General features: G+C 46.2%; 2 protein-coding genes across 4 annotated transcripts in view; one reads left to right on the top strand and one right to left on the bottom strand.

The window, feature by feature from the left end:
• Window positions 1-2,634, bottom strand: part of ccdc170 (coiled-coil domain containing 170) — a 2,691-nt gene extending 57 nt beyond the window's left edge. Inside the window, exons 1-5 of the mRNA XM_060051251.1 lie at window positions 2,340-2,634; window positions 1,846-2,019; window positions 1,126-1,371; window positions 585-788; window positions 1-285 (exon numbers count right to left, since the gene is read on the bottom strand). The exon at window positions 1-285 is cut by the window's left edge and continues 57 nt beyond it. Of these exons, the coding sequence (XP_059907234.1) occupies window positions 1-285; window positions 585-788; window positions 1,126-1,371; window positions 1,846-2,019; window positions 2,340-2,528 (1,098 nt within the window). The 5' untranslated portion in view covers window positions 2,529-2,634. The remainder of the gene's footprint in view (window positions 286-584; window positions 789-1,125; window positions 1,372-1,845; window positions 2,020-2,339) is intronic.
• A 2,300-nt stretch (window positions 2,635-4,934) lies between these two features.
• Window positions 4,935-17,381, top strand: rmnd1 (required for meiotic nuclear division 1 homolog). 3 transcript variants are annotated; one of them, XM_060051249.1, is made up of 13 exons: window positions 4,935-5,068; window positions 5,233-5,363; window positions 5,567-5,997; window positions 6,090-6,192; window positions 6,423-6,498; window positions 6,608-6,647; window positions 7,089-7,189; window positions 7,739-7,845; window positions 8,133-8,197; window positions 8,929-9,005; window positions 9,288-9,408; window positions 15,266-15,382; window positions 17,148-17,381. In XM_060051249.1, the coding sequence occupies exons 3-13, from the start codon at window positions 5,587-5,589 to the stop codon at window positions 17,178-17,180; spliced, it is 1,251 nt and encodes a 416-aa protein (XP_059907232.1). In that variant the 5' UTR covers window positions 4,935-5,068; window positions 5,233-5,363; window positions 5,567-5,586; the 3' UTR covers window positions 17,181-17,381. The 3 variants fall into 3 exon arrangements, with proteins under 3 accessions (XP_059907232.1, XP_059907233.1, XP_059907231.1); XM_060051250.1 differs by having other exon boundaries at window positions 4,951-5,064; XM_060051248.1 differs by having other exon boundaries at window positions 4,951-5,363.
• Window positions 17,382-17,386: the final 5 nt, after the last annotated feature.

Genomic DNA, 17,386 nt, shown 5'->3' with positions numbered 1-17,386 from the left:
GTGTGAGGACCTGTTGGTGCTGTTCACCTCCTGGCCACTGGGGGTGCTGTCCCGCTGGGCCTGGATCTCCCTGAGCCCCGTGTGAGGCTCTGGGTGGGCGGGGCACGGCCAGAACCCATTGAGGGGCGGGTGTTGGTGGTGGTGGTGGTGAGGAATATGAGGAGGAGGAAGAGGAGGGTGGAGTAAGCTGTCCAGTGACCTGATGATCTGGTGGTTTGGCACGGTGACCTGGGTTGTGGCGTCGAGACCCAGCATCTGAGAGACGACCATGCGGAGGTCGACCAGCTGACCCCGGAGGACGGAGAGGGTTAGGGTCTGAAGGCGGACCTTCTCTTTTTGGGCCATCATTCTGGATACCAGTCAAACACTCAATGGTATCCAGGATTCTTTTCAGGGTCATATTAACTTATTTTTAAATCCGTAACGTAAAAATGTGTCAAATAAAATAAATTTACAAATAACAGCAGGGATAAAGCTGAAGCACACAAAATGGTGGTAACTTTGTATATCCTATTAATTCCACAATCATTTGTTAATATTGTAAGAAATTAGGGGATATTTGGATATTTGACTCCAGGCCTCACCTCTCTCTCCCTCTCGGAGGCCTGGTCGAGGGAGTGTGTGAGGGAGGCGATCTGCCGCTGGTTCTCCCTGGCCCTCTGCTCTCGGCCCTGGAGGTCAGAGGTCAGGACCCTCAGCCTCTCCTCCGCTGTGCTCTTCCCCTCGACCAGAGCCTCCAGGGTGCTGCTCTGCTGCTGGAGGCGCGCTCTCTGCTCCAGCACAGCCAGCTTGTGTGTTCACATGCACACACATAAATAGTGGCCCATGGCAACAGCATTGGAAACACGTGAACGGGGGGGAAGAGTGAGAGTGGACGTCCTGTTAACCACCGGGCCAACAGCAAGAGCCAACATCTTTATTCCAAATGAAAAAAATCTGATTGTGTGAGACTTGGCCGAACCAAAACAAAGACAGAGTATGACAACAGTACATGCATCCACTCTTTAACATAACTAATGACCAACCCTTTTCTTACACACACACACACACACAGTAGATGGTAGCCCCCCGTCACCTGACCCTGCCTCTGGGCAGACTGGCGGTCTGCACCCGCCTCCCCTCTACCTTGAGCTCGGTGCTGTGCGCCGCCTGGGCCCCCAGCTCTGTGCCGGCGAGCTTGGCGGCGTTCAGCTCGCTCTGCAGACGCTCCACCTTCTTGTGGAGCCTGCGGACGGCCCCCAGGGCCCCGTCCCGCTCCTGGGCCAGGGCGGAGTGGCTCCTCCTCTCCTGCTCCTCCATCTCCTGCACCTTCTTCCTCAGCAGGGCCGTGTGGAGCTCCTTGCTCTCCAGACGCTCCTTCTGCTGCTTCAGCTGGGGCCCAACAGGGGGAGGAGGAGGCGAGGTCATTTGCATTTACATTTAGGCCATTTAGCAGACGCTTTTATCCAAAGCGACCTACAATAAGTACATTTGTCATAAGAAGTGCATCAATATATCGCTGTCGGTACAGAAAGGATGTTCATAGAACCAAGTGCAAGTACAACAATCGCTAGGCTAACCAATTCCCTGTGTTACAGCAATAATAGCATCTACTGCAGTTGCTACACAGTTAAGTTCTATAGTACAATACAACACAACACAATACAGTGTACAATGGTGGCCAGAAGAGGGAGGGTGGCTATGCAGTGTCGAGTCTTGAGTCACCAAGTGAGTCTTCGGGACACCAAGGGACACTTGAGCCACACTTTGGTTCCCAGAGATTTCAACGAGGGGCTTTGTGTGACGTGAGCTTCTGAAGAGGCACATTAGAGGACACTGTTTCTTACGACACCCCGCTACAGATACCTTTCTCTGTAGGCTGTAGGCCAGCGTTTTGTTCTCCACCACGGCGGTCCCTTCCTGCTTGACGAGCTGTTCTGCTCGGGACTGGATGAGCCGGAGCCTCATGTCCACGCCCAGGTCCAGGTCCACTCCGTCGATCGTCATGGTGTCCATCAGCAGCTTGAGGAACTCTTCATACTGTTCCAAACAAAACCAACTCATTATCCCAACATGAGGAACTCTTCATACTGTTCCAAACAAAACCAACTCATTATCCCAACATGAGGTACCTCAAATACTGTTCAGAACCAAACCAAATCATCATCACAACATGAGGAGCTGCTCATACTGTTCCAACCTTATCAACACATAGACACACACATCCACAAACAGACACACAGGCTACTACACACATAGCCATGCAACAAAAAAATAACGGATCATTGATTTATTGGTATGAACCCACACACACATTTGTATGAATGTGTGTGTGTCTGCGGTGTGTGTGCGGTCCTCACATGCTGCATGGTGTTTCTGAGGGCGTCGCGATGCGCGTCCACAGCCAGCAGGTCGGCCTGCGCGTCCTGCAGCCGCGCCCTCAGGTCCCCCAGCTGCTGCTCCGCCCGCTGGGCCCTCTGCTCCGCAGCCCCCTGGAGGGCCGCCTGCCGGCCCAGCTCCACAGACACCTGGGACAGCCTGGTGTCCATCACCTGGGGACGAGAGAGAGAGAGAGAGAGAGAGAGAGAGAGAGAGAGAGACGGAGAGAGAGAGAGAGAGAGAGAGAGAGAGAGAGAGAGAGAGAGAGAGAGAGAGAGAGAGAAAGACAGAGAGAGAAGACAGGGAGAGAGAGAGAGAGAAGACAGGGAGAGAGAAAGAGAGAGAGAGTGATGAAGGGAGGGGAAGGAAGAGAGAGGCAGAGAGAGGAAGAGAGAGAGAGGGTTGGGGAGAGAGGAAGAGAGGGTTTGAGGGAGAGGAAGAGAGAGAAGGGAAGTGAGAGAGGAAGAGAGAGAGACAGAGAGAGGAAGGGTGATGAAGGGAGAGGAAGGAAGAGAGAGAGGGTTTGAGAGAGGCAGAGAGAGAAGGGAAGTGAGAGAGGAAGAGAGAGAGACAGAGAGAGGAAGGGTGATGAAGGGAGAGGAAGGAAGAGAGAGAGGGTTTGAGAGAGAGAGAGAGAAAGAGGGATGAAGAGAGAGGAAGGAAGAGAGGGTTAGAGACGGAGGAAGAGAGAGGGTTGGAGAGAGAGAAAGAGAGGGTTGGAGAGAGGATATTTTAAAGAATGATAGGTTAGGAGAAGAGGAGGTTGAATGCAAAGGATTAAAAAGGGTTAACAAAAGACTAAAAATTAAAAACTAACAAAAAAAATGCAATAATTCATCTTCTACTGTGTGTGTGTGTGTGTGTGTGTGTGTGTGTGTGTGTGTGTGTGTGTGTGTGTCCACGTGTGAGGGTCATGCACCCCCCTCCACGCACCCTTTTTGCGTCTTGCTGCGCCGAGCAGAGCTCCTCCACTCGGCCTACGACGTCCGCCTCTGACATTTCCTGCGAGGCGACCACGGCCCCGGGGACGCCGGGCGACCCCGAGGCCCTTGCCAGCGTCTCCAGGAGGCGGTGGAGCCAGCCCCGGGAGGCCTGGGCCTCGGCGCGGCTCTGCTGCAGCAGGCCGTCCAGCTCCGTCACCTGGCCCTGCAGGCACTGGGCCTCCCGCCCCGCCGCCGCCACCACCCGCCGGCCCGCCTCCACGCGCTCCAGCAGGCTCAGCCTCTCCTGCTCCCCGCTCCGCCGGACCACCGACAGGCCCTCCACCTCCTGGAGACACACACACACACACACACACACACACACACACACACACACACACACACACACACACACACACGAGCCCCCATTTAACTTAGAACTGGATTCTGTTCCAGTGTAGGCCATTCTGTGTGTGTGTATATGGCCATGTTTATGAAAATGTGTGTGTAATTTATTGGGATCCACGTATGCATTTGTGCATGCGTGTGTGTGTGCATGTTCGTGTGTGTGTGTGTGTGTGTGTGTGCAATGTGTATCCTTGTGTGTTGTCTGTGTGTCTGTATGTGTGTACCTCTTGCAGTGACTGGCGGGCCGCCGTGCTGCTGGCCGCCCTCCTCCTCTCCTGCTCCAGCTCCTCCATCAGCCGCACCAGAGTCTCCCTGCTGGCCCTGCACTCCACCTCCGCGCACCGCAGGCCCTCCTCCAGCACCCCCACCCGCACACGCAGCCGCTCCCGCTCCCCGCGCGGCTCCGTCTGACCACAGACGGCAGGGTTAATGACAATACGATAATCCTGTGGAATATTGTGAGCAACAGCCGTGATATTAACCCAGTAGTGCTAGTAGAAGTATTGGAAGTAGAACAATAGCAGTCTGGTCGAGATCCACTATAAATACAAGTGTTTTAGAATTGTGTCATCTTATTCATAAAGTATCATTAACCATGTCAATGAATAGAAAAGTTAATGATATTTAACTTCTTTAAACAATACCGTGTGTTTAACATTTCTTGCAATTTCTCTGCAGAGGAACCTAACCTATCAAAAAAACACAATGCCTGTCATTCATTATGAGAAGAGTGATCTGATGCTGTCAATTAATTTGCCTACCTCGTCAATGTTTTCAGGGACTTCCATTTTAAAGTCAATCTAGGAATGTATCATCAAGAAGGTTCTCTCTCTCTTTTGCATGAAGTCTCCAAGCAACAGAAAACAAATGTCCAGGGTTGACCAGAGGGGCCGCTGCTGCTCGGGGTTGGGAACGGGACGTCCGTACAACTATTCAAAGTAGATAAGGGTTATGATTATTTTAAAATGTCCTTCAATTAGTAATATTATTGTATTACGGTGTATAATCAAGCAGAATACAGTTATTGTTTACAATTTATGTAGTATAAAGTTGTCATTTAACAAATTTGTTAATTAACAAATACAATTCGATCACAACAGAGATTTGCACTCGTATACAAATTATAATAATAATAGATATACAATTATTATATTTTGCATACGAGTGCATATCTCTGTTATGATTGTATTGTATTTGTAATACATCATTTTCGTGTAGCGTGTACAGGCGTGACGTAAAACTACGTCATACCAAACAGGAACTCGTTGTTCAAATGAAACTTTATTGAATGAACGATATTCAGTGGCATGTTCGTTGGCTGTCATCATCACATCCAGCTGATGCTTTGCTTTAAATGACAAACCTTAACAATTTCACAGTAGGTGAGACGTCTGTTGTGAGTTTAGTTTAGCCACCCGGTTGGTTTATTATGTTGAACCACCATATCAATACAGTTGGTATCATCATTCCCTGAGCAGCTAGCTGCTACAGCCTCCTGAACTGTTATGGTGTTCACAGCCATGCTTCTCTTCCTACTGTTCTCTAGTTAAAGTAGTTCTAACGACGGCAACGTTCCTCAGGATCTGACAAGTGTTGAACATTTGTCCAGCATTCATGTCCTCTCAGATCTGAGCTCTGCGCATGCGCATCCCTTCACTGAAAGTCCACTGAGCCAAGGTCAGTCTATTATTTGTCATGTATAATCGTATTCTAATAGCTTTCAAATAGTAAATTGTCTGCAGTGCCAGGTGTATGTGTGTTTGTTTGCAAGTGTTTACCTGTGTGTGTGTGTGTGTTCACTTATCTGCAATGGCATAAGTCCAATTGTATTTGTTATTAAGTAATTGAAGTGACATGTGTCTCCTCCTTTCTTGTTGAAGGCATCTCATCCCATGCTGCAATGCTTCTGCGGACTTTGTGGTGCAGAGTGGGGGCGCGGAAGTCCATAAATAGTACATATCCTCTCCCAAGCCTCTCTGGCTTCACCAAGCAGCCCACCGCCGCTGAACCTACCCAAACAAGCAGCGTCCCGTCAAACAGACCAGCGTCTCCCTCCAGGCCCTGCTGCCTGGACGCTGGTCCATGGGATCCAATACAATACCATTCCTCCCTCCAGTTGAAAGGACTCAGCAGCCTCTTGTTAGGCGGACATGGGATGTACAAGGAAAACGTTTCTCAAATGCGACATTATTCCACAACCCTTGGTAAGGCGGTACTGAAAGTCGCAGTCGTACCGGGGAAAAGGATTCCAAAGGGGCCCAGAACGAAGCAGCCTTCGCGGACCAATCAGCCCTTAAAAGTGGAGAACCAGGTACGTCAGAAACAACCCTGGGTGTGTCACAGGAGTCCTGGAGCCATCACCTGCTTTAAATACGTTTAGTCAATCCATTCTGCCCTTTGTAGATGATGCAGTGCATTGCCTTTGCGACGGCCGACCAGTACCACTTGCCAACCCTGAGCCATGACCTCATAAGCCACGGCTTCAGCGAGGTGGATTTACCCAGAGGTAATGTCTAGGGCTCTGGTTGAATATGGAGACTCTAGGGGTTAAGGTGTTGATTGTCAGAAAGAAAGTTGTTTGTTCCTCGAGCAAGATGCCCTGGCCCTACCTGCAGTGCATGTAGGGTCTTATAGTAGTTGCTTATAATTCACTGTGAGTTGCTTTGGATAAAAGTCAAATGGTAGTTGCAGATAAATGATCCACAGATCACATTGTATCTGTGGTTTCTTTTACAGATGCCTCGAATGCGCTCGTGATTTGCACCGACTTAGCGGCCAAGCCGGACGACGTCGCTCTGATGTTCTTCTTCAGGTAGAGCGATGCTCTGCTCCATCTCATTGTGTTCGGTGCCTTTCCTATGAACCACAGTTATCATGTGCTCGTGACAGACCTCCTCTCCTCCCCTTGTCCAACCTTTCAGAGAGGGCTCCGTGGTGTTCTGGAACGTCGAGGAGAAAACGGTGAGCGAAGCGGGGCTTTAAACGGTCAACATATACAATTGAGTTGTTATTGTCAGTCACCATCTTTGTTTTCAGAATATTTAGTTGGTGTGGATGGATACGATAGTTATGTTATCATCACTCTAGTTCTCTGATTGTAGGCATAGCCAAGCCTATAAGCCGACGCCTCGTCAGCTTAGCCTACATGAAATAGAGCGATAGTTCTGTTATATGATAGTTCTGTTATTATAACTCTAGTTACATGATAGTTATGTTATTATAACTCTAGTTCTATTTCATGTAGGCTCCGTCGTCTAGGCTTTGCCTTATGGGCTTGTACCGTGCGCGCCCTCGCGTGCACGGGACAAGCCCATAAGGGACAAGTCCATAAGGCGAAGCCTACACGGCTGAGCCTACATGAAATTTAACAACATGGTGCTGTGCTTCCTGTGTCCGCTGAAGATGAAGAAGGCGATGAGGCTCCTGGAGCGGCATGAGATCCAGCCCTATGAGGTGGCCCTGGTCCACTGGGAGAACGAGGAGATCAACTATTCCATCGGAGAGTATGTTTGTTAATGGATTAACTGCTCGCTCTCCTTTCTAGAACTGAAAGGGGTGATGTCATGCTTTTCCGGCTTTTTGCTTTGCTGCAGGCTGTTATGTGATGTATGTATACTTGTTTTATGTCTGCTAAGATAGAAAAATCTGAGAGTCCGGGAGTATTTCCGGACTCTCCTCATTTGTGCTCAAACTTTACTTCCGTAACAACGTGACGTCGGACTGTGCAGTCGGCGGTGCTCAAGTGTTTACAACTTCTCGGGGGTGACAAACGTGCAAAAGGTTTGACAAATTGCAAAAGAGTTGGCGTGCTGACCAATCACAGCAGACTGGGCTACTCGGAGGGAGGGGGGCCTTAAAGCGAAATGATACAAATAAGAACGTTTTTGAAAGAAGCTGAAATTGGTTTTGCAGAAATTAAGTGTGAGGAATAATAAGGGGCCTTTTTAACATACAGGCATATAATCCTATTCTAGTAGTATCCACAAATACAATTATTAATTAAATTATGATTTATGATATCACCCCTTTAATATTGTTATCCTTTTTCTCAGGGGAAATTCCAAGCTACAGCGTGGGAACTTCATGCTGAACAACGAGATGGAACAGGACGAAGCTGTTTTGGAGAAGTTTGCCTTCTCCAATGCCCTGTCTCTGTCAGGTAAACAAGTCCTGTCCTACAAACCCTTGGTGGTGGTGGCATGTGAACCATAAGATCGCCATCTTTGCTGTTTTATGTTTGGACAATAACAGCATTTTCACTGGTATTGGCTGCCTATTTTGATCAACAAAAAGTATTGTATAATTTATTTTCTTTCACAAAAGATGAATCTCAGTGGGTATTTGTGCATGTGTCTTGCAGCTGTATCGATGGTAGTACTAGAGTAGTGGTTGTACGGGATGTGCAGTGCACTCTGTCTTAACCGCTTTCTCCTTGTTCTGTTCCAGTCAAGCTAGCAATATGGGAGGTGGCCTTGGACAACTTTGTGGAGTCAATTCAGCCAATCCCAGAGGTAAGGTCAATAATGTATTGAGTAAAGAGAAATAAAGTAGCATGAAATGATGAAGAGTTGTATTATTTCCTGGGATTGACAGTTGCCTCTTAGGGTGCACTCAAACTAGGCCATCTGGCCGTGGCCGTGGCCGTTTTAGCACATAACCGTGCTCAAATCTGCCAGTGTGAGTGTGGCCAGTCTGGCCAGGCCGGGCCAATTTGGCCACTTGGGAGAGGTGTGCTGCTACGGAACGGGCCGCTACGGTACAGATGCTAATGAGCCGACACACGCACACGCACGGCTACGCAACCTGAGCTGGATGACGCATAGTCAATGCGACGACCACGGACATAATAAAGGCGACGAGCCTTCTTTCCCATTAAACGGTAAACATTGCGTCAAGCGGTTCAACTGTTGGTGTGTTCTCTGTGTTGTTATCCATTGTTGTCCATTGTTGGCAGACTTTATTATGGTCCATGCAGCGGACGCTTGGTGATGACGTGTTACGACGTGATGACGTATGTACAAGAGCCTTCCGTGGCCAGGCCACAGCTGCGACGGCCAACGGCCACGGCCAGATGGCCTAGTGTGAGGGCAGGCCAGAGAACAATGGGGCCATTTGAGCACAGTTAGGTGTGAAAACGGCCACACGGCCACGGCCAGATGGCCTAGTGTGAGTGCACCCTTAAAGTCCCGTTTTCTAGAACTTTCCTCAGGTCTGATTTTGGCCTCTTGTTGTTTCCGACCAGATGCTGAAGTCAGGCAACAAAGTGAAGCTGTCCAGAGCAGACGTTATGCAGAAGATAGGGGAGCTGTTCGCTTTACGGTAAAAACCTCCTCATGCTCCTCCACTGGTCGTATAGTCCTACCACTCCTAGTCTATTTGTGTGTGTGTGTGTGTGTGTGTGTCGGGGGGGGGGGGGGGGGGGGGCAATAGCAATAGCTATTTTCTGAGATTAAATTCATAGTGATTATTTTCTCTGTGTGTGTGTGTGTGTGTGTGTGTGTGTGTGTGTGTGTGTGTGTGTGTGTGTGTGTGTGTGTGTGTGTGTGTGTGTGTGTGTGTGTGTGTGTGTGTGTGTGTGTGTGTGTGTGTTCTGCCTGACAGACACTGCATCAACCTGAGCTCAGATCTGCTCATGACGCCGGACTTCTACTGGGACCGAGAGAACCTGGAGCAGCTCTACGACAAGACCTGCATGTTCCTCAGCATCAACCGCAGGGTCAAGGTACGACCCACTGCCACATATACTAAAGCGGCTCTAGGTGGGATTCCAGAGCTGTCATTAGAGTGTGCCATAGCCATCGTCTAGCGTTTAGTGGGTGAAATGCTCCGTGAGAATGACATTCCTTGATGTACACCATACAGATACACATAGATACACACAAGCGTACAACACTTGCATTTCTGTACTCCATACCAATACACATACACACAACCGTACACACGAACACTTGCATATCTGTACACCATACCAGTACACATAGATGCACACAACGTACCAATATATTTCCTGTAAATCCATACATATACAATCCTTCACATACCCATGTTTCCTACTCACTGACACACTAAAAATGTCAGCCACTCCAACTGCCAGCACCACAGCAACTGTGGAGACAGCAGAAGGCCGAGCCACCACAGCACGCGACACCACCCTTAAGACCAATAGCTCACTGCTGATCACACAGTTAACTAGTCATGTTAACAAGTAATGAGACGTCAAAGCCCTCCTTCATTACTCTAACTCTGGAAAACCATCTCTGTGTATCATCTTTTAAACTGTTTCATGCTTGGACATTGCTTGATCTCCATATTCAAACTGTTCCACAGCTTTACCCCACAAACTGAAATGCAAAAGCCTTTCCTGGTGACTTTAGGATAAAAAAGTAATAATAATTTGTTGATTGTTGCAAATCAATGAAATTTAGACCAGCACACCTGCGCTTCTTGATTTGGTAACAATTAAATAAAAAGAGCACATTATTTAACCATTAATTAACGTTAGTTAATGCAATAATATGCATTAACTAACAGTGTAATTGTTAACTATTGGTCCAGTAAACATTTACTAATGGTCTTCATGTTTACTAAGGTACCCTAACCAGTACCTTTAACTAACAAGACCTGAACTATAATACAAATACCTAACCCAAACCCTTACCCCTTTGCTAATGCTATATATTAAAGGTCCCATGACATGAAAATCTCAATTTATGAGGTTTTCTAACATAAATATGAGTTCCCCTAGCCTGCCTATGGTCCCCCAGTGGCTAAAACTTGCGTTTGGTGTAAAACGAGCACTAGCTGTTCTGCTCGCCTTTGAAAAAACGGAGGCTCAAGCGCGCTGATTTGGAAATCTGTGCTCATGACGTCATGAGGAATCTCAGCTCCTCCCCTTACTCTGCCTGGCCCGCCCAGAGACGTTGGCCCGCCAATGAGACTCGACCGTGCGAGCGCCACATGTGTGTGTGTAGGAATGCGCGATATAAACGATATACGATATAAACGATAAAAAATGGCCTACGATAGAGATTTTAGTTATATTGCTCTATCGCGATAATGTATGTTTGACGCGATCTATCCATGACTCGCGAAATATAAAGAGCCACGAGCTGCAACCGTCTGCAACGCATCGTCCGCGACCCGCGAATTTTAAAAAGAGCCACGAGCTGCATCGCATCATCCGCGACACGCGAAATTTAAAGAGCCACGAGCTGCAACCGGCTGCAACGCATCGTCCGCGACCCGCGAATTTTAAAAAGAGCCACGAGCTGCAACCAGCTGCATCGCATCATCCGCGACACGCGAAATTTAAAGAGCCACGAGCTGCAACCGGCTGCAACGCATCGTCCGCGACCCGCGGAATTTAAAGAGCCATGAGCTCCAACCGGCTTCAACGCATCATCGTCATCTAAGTAAATATGGCTGAAAGCGAAACGGAGGAGCTGGTGATTGCTCTCATTTCATATTCATTTCAAAATTATATGCGTTCATTTTGCACTTATTGTTTTAATAGCAAGTATCTGTGCACACACTTGGAAGATTTTTCTTTATTTAAAATAGCCATGCCTAATACTGGACGTATTTCTCTAATTCACAGTATCAGTTTCTTTATTAACAAGACGCCACCAATTTTTATTTCATTAAGAGAAGTATACGTCATTACACAGAAGATTTTTTTCTTTTTTAAAGTCTCTGCAGCTACAACATTATGTTGTATGATTAGTTTTGCACAATAAATGTTCTCAAAACGACATACATTTAGCAGTTTAGCTTTCCTTAGAGTCTATGTAACCTGTTCTGAAATGGTTCTATTATGATTTATATATCGTGATATATATCGTTATCGCAATAGGTTGCATGTATATCGCAATATGGATTTTAGGCCATATCGCCCATCCCTATGTGTGTGTAACCGTTCTGCTGTTGGTGTGATGGCGCATAACACGTCTGGTATTTCTACAACGAGACTCGTATTGGGGGTTATCTCAGCCAAGGTTGAGAATGAATTGGGGGGAAGGAACTTTGGCTTTGACTCCCTCAAGAACATGAACCACGACATGGCGGAGAAAGGGATTGTTGGCGGCGAATGTCTCCCGCTTGAGCCCCGCTGAGGGACCACCGCCGGAGGCGGAGGTGCATAAGCGCTGCCCGGCAAAGATCCCTTTCTCCTCCTTGTCGTGGTTCATGTTCTTGAGGGAGTCAAAGCCAAAGTTCCTTCCCCCAATTCATTCTCAACCTTGGCTGAGATAACCCCCAATACGAGTCTCGTTGTAGAAATACCAGATACGAGAGTCAGACGTCACACCAACAGCAGAACGGTTATCCAAATAACAAGGAAGTGTACAACACTTGCGTTACAGTCCTGGAGCTCTATATCTAAATAATATCATATACATAGATATCTATATCATATAACATATTGTGTGCGCCTCCAGACGATATTATGAATCACAAACGACTTTGTCGGGTTCTGCGACGTCTCTGGTTCTTCCACTTTCACATCAACCTGAAGTCGACTGAACCGCGCGCTGCCTGCTGCCGGCTGCCCGCTGCCGGGCGATGGTGCCTCGCGGCAACCGGCGGCATGTCGCAGTTCATGTACTTCAGCGAGTCAAATCAAAGTTCCTTTCCCCCAATTCCTTCTCAACCATGGCTCAGATAACCCCCACGACAGTCTCGTTGTGGAAATACAAGACACGTCAAAGAACCGACAAGAAACACTTGCGTTACAGTGTGTGTATTCACATTGATGTGGACGTTGAAGAACCAGGAACGTCGGAGAACCCAACGCGGTCGTATGAGATTCATAATATCGGCTCACACAGCTTTTGGCCGTGATAATATATATTATATGATATAGATATCTGTGTAGGCTATATGATAATATTTAGATATAGAGCTCCAGGACTCCCGTGTGTTCTAGAATATTTACAGAACACGGCTAAAGGCTGTGTGCGGCTCGCCATTGCGATACATCCACTGTAAACAGAGCGCATGGTGGCTGCAAGCTGCTCAGGGCCACACCCCCACCCTCCTCCTTGACACGCCCACCGAAACAGCGCATTTGGGGGAAGCTCAATGTGCGACTGGCTCGGAGTGGCTGTAACTCTGCACCACGGCTGAATTTAGGGAACGTCTTTGAATACTGTGTTAGTTGCCCACTAATACCTATATTAAAGAATACATAAAATAGCATGTCATGGGACCTTTAAGGCTTATTTCTGCATTAACTAATGTTAATTAATGGTTACTGTAACCGTACAGCCTACAGGCCATTTCAATGATGTTAAGGATGCCAAGTAGAGTATGATACAAGTTCAAAGTGGAAAAGGTTGGTTTGCTGTGAACTACTGTAGTGCTCAAGCCTAACTGGTCTAGATCCGCCACTACCAACCAGTGGGGCCGAGAGCTATCAAAGCATACATTTGAAATACATACAAGTGTTCTTTCTATCTGTAGAATGCAGGACGATTATGTTATTAGCTTTTTTATTAATGATTTGTATTCATTGTAGTCAAGAGTGTCATAGCAGATGGGCATCACATCAAAACATCTCAATTTAACCAAACTGCACGAGTCAGTTTCTAAGATATTCTCGGATGACAGAAGACATTCGACCAACAAGCATTACGCAATACGCACTGTATTGTATTCAAATGCAAAGTCTGCTTATTAATTTAACTCATTTTATTTTAGCGTACACAAAGCCTTACCACAAATATCTCCCACCTTTTAGAAAGAAAAAACTCCAGTACCAAGCGGCCTCATGAACAGTTGATCTGAGAAACTCCCGCCCGATGTATATGAGCTTCCAATGCAAACAAAATAGTTAAGGAATAATATGTGTGAAGCAACCAAGAAATCAATGTGTCTGCGATAACTATCTCTAAGCTTTTTCACAAGTCCCCTCTGCGAGTCATGTGGATGACACGATGCATAAAAGTCCCTGTACACACTTTAGGATGCTGAGGATTCATCTGATTTGAAGCGGATCATCATTGATGATGCGTACATGGAAGCGATAGGATACATGGATACGATGAGCAATGTCATACCAATGGGAAATAATGCATATTATAATATGATATGTTGCAGCAATGACTTTAATGTTTTTGATAGCTTGATTGTGTAGTGCTACAAGGCACAGTTAAGAAGTCGTATCAAAATAAATACATACGTTTGATTACGTACTACTCTTCGCAAATAGGCTCGAATAGGCATGTGGTATATGGTTGAGCCTCAAATAATGTAACCTTACATCTACTTTAAAGAATTTGAGGTGAAAATTAAAAGATATAATTCCCTGGTTCTAAAATATTATTATTCAAAATATATATTGATATATAATCATTACTTTTATCGTATCGTATTTCAGCAAGTTTGCGATCAAATTGTAGCATACTTTGTTTCATTTTTTGGCAACTAAGTAGGGGAACTGAATTTGATGCAGAAGAAGTTTATTTGATAAAGAAAAATACAGGCAGAACGTAACTTGCAGAAATGTTAACTAGGCCTACGGTTAGATGTCAAACGTTAGCATCCCACAGAGCGACAGTGAGGGCCAGTCCTAGCCCCTTCCTCCAGGTGGTTTCAACGACAGTGAGGGTCACTCCTAGCCCCTTCCTCCAGGTGGTCTCTAGTCCTCTGGGCCTGCCGCCTTGACCTGGTCCAACCCCGTATTTACCATGCTGTTTACGCTCTGTTTACCAAGTGGGCATTTGACCACTTGCTTATAGCACTAGATGCAGTAACTCAATTGCACCTGGCAGCCACCAATTAAAATCATTTATTTTTGTCTATTTTAGAAACTTGGTCATGGAAAACTAATTTGTAGTTTCTCTCATATTGATCACAGTGCTTTGCTTGTTTTCTGGCTCACCTGCAATTCCATACAAATCATTTGAGAAATGACTAAACACAAGTTAAGCCCTAGAGGGTGCTGCTACTGCACTTGAGGGGTGTTTGAGCGTAATGAGAATTCCTCATTCATTTAGCAGAAGCTTTATCCAAAGCAACATACAACAGTTAATTCACACGTTCTCACAGAGACGGCAGAGTCAACCACGCAATGCTCGCCAGCTCGCCAGGAGCAGTTAGGGTGAGGGTCTTGCTCAGGGACACATCGACACTCAACCTAACCTTCCGGTTACAAGTCACCCCGCTCTACCTCCTGAGCCGACCAGCGACCACCTAATTCCAAAAATGATGGGAGAGATTTTCAGCCCTCCAGATCCTCAGACTGGCAGATAATATTCTTATAATACTGTAATCATAGGGCAGTTTATTGTATTCTTATCGGTTATCAAAATGTCTCCTCAATCATCTGGAACAAATGTTTTCCATCTGAACTGACCTGAACTGGACAAGTTACCCACCGCTTGTTACAATTAATAAATAAACATGAGTTTTTATTGATTAATTGTTTTGGGTTTTAAGGGCTTTCAAAATAATACTTGGTTCTCAGGCTTAAACTTCAAATTTGTGAACATTGACAGTCGGTTGAACTCTTGGAGAACAGCCTCTGATAGATACACATAGTAGGTTGTAGTAGAATGGCGTTGTTTGTTTGTGTGTTCAAGGTGGTGAACGAGAAGCTGCAGCACTGCACAGAGCTGACCGACCTGATGAGGAACCACCTGAGTGAGAAGCACAGCCTCAGGCTGGAGTGGATGATAGTCATTCTCATCACTATAGAGGTAACCCCCATACCTCAATACTATAGAGGTAACCCCCATACCTCAATACTATAGAGGTAACCCCCATACCTCAATACTATAGAGGTAACCCCCATACCTCAATACTATAGAGGTAACCCCCATACCTCAATACTATAGAGGTAACCCCCATACCTCATCACTATAGAGGTAACCCCCATACCTCAATACTATAGAGGTAACCCCCATACCTCAATACTATAGAGGTAACCCCCATACCTCAATACTATAGAGGTAACCCCCATACCTCAATACTATAGAGGTAACCCCCATACCTCAATACTATAGAGGTAACCCCCATACCTCAATACTATAGAGGTAACCCCCATACCTCAATACTATAGAGGTAACCCCCATACCTCAATACTATAGAGGTAACCCCCATACCTCAATACTATAGAGGTAACCCCCATACCTCAATACTATAGAGGTAACCCCCATACCTCAATACTATAGAGGTAACCCCCATACCTCATCACTATAGAGGTAACCCCCATACCTCAATACTATAGAGGTAACCCCCATACCTCAATACTATAGAGGTAACCCCCATACCTCAATACTATAGAGGTAACCCCCATACCTCAATACTATAGAGGTAACCCCCATACCTCAATACTATAGAGGTAACCCCCATACCTCAATACTATAGAGGTAACCCCCATACCTCAATACTATAGAGGTAACCCCCATACCTCAATACTATAGAGGTAACCCCCATACCTCAATACTATAGAGGTAACCCCCATACCTCAATACTATAGAGGTAACCCCCATACCTCATCACTATAGAGGTAACCCCCATACCTCAATACTATAGAGGTAACCCCCATACCTCAATACTATAGAGGTAACCCCCATACCTCAATACTATAGAGGTAACCCCCATACCTCAATACTATAGAGGTAACCCCCATACCTCAATACTATAGAGGTAACCCCCATACCTCATACTATAGAGGTAACCCCCATGCCTCAATACTATAGATTACCTCACTCAATACTATAGTGATTACCTCAATACTATAGAGGTAACCCCCATACCTCAATCCTATAGAGGCAACCCTGAGCCCATACCTCAATACTATAGAGGTAACCCCCATACCTCAATACTATAGAGGTAACCCCCATACCTCAATACTATAGAGGTAACCCCCATACCTCAATACTATAGAGGTAACCCTGAGCCCATACCTCAATACTATAGAGGTAACCCTGAGCCCATACCTCAATACTATAGAGGTAACCCCCATACCTCCATACTATAGAGGTAACCCCCATACCTCAATACTATAGAGGTAACCCTGAGCCCATACCTCAATACTATAGAGGTAACCCCCATACCTCAATACTATAGAGGTAACCCCCATACCTCAATACTATAGAGGTAACCCTGAGCCCATACCTCAATACTATAGAGGTAACCCCCATACCTCAATACTATAGAGGTAACCCCCATACCTCAATGCTACAGAGGTAACCCTGAGCCCATACCTCAATACTATAGGTATAGGGGTAACCCTGAACTCCATACATGGAGTCCTTTATGATGGGCCCCCAGAGTCAATGTTTTAAGATTGACTTTGTTCATCGAAAGATATTATGATTTGAGCTGGTTTCTGTGGTATGATAATGTAATTATAATCTATTCTAATGGTATACATGTTCTATTTAGATGTCTTGGCATGAGTATGCAACACATGAGAAGGGGAGAACCTGAACTTTTTCTGCTTTTCTGGTTTTCAAGGTCATGTTTGAGCTGGCGAGAGTCCTCTTTTAAACGGTTCAACTAAGGTCGCAACCAACGTTTGGTGAAATGGCATTTACAAAAGAAGACTTCTGAATGAGAGAGAGCCACAGAGAGCCCAGATCTCTATGGAAACGGATGAGTTATAACCCTTTAATGAATGTGAATGAGCCCCTTGCTGTTGTATAATAAATTATCTTTCCTTCTCAGGCAATAAATCCTATTTAAACTCAAGCGTT

This window comes from Gadus macrocephalus, chromosome 5 (assembly GCF_031168955.1).
Source record: "Gadus macrocephalus chromosome 5, ASM3116895v1".
In the NCBI taxonomy this organism is placed as follows: domain Eukaryota; kingdom Metazoa; phylum Chordata; class Actinopteri; order Gadiformes; family Gadidae; genus Gadus; species Gadus macrocephalus.
This window is presented reverse-complemented; position numbering and strand designations above follow the sequence as displayed.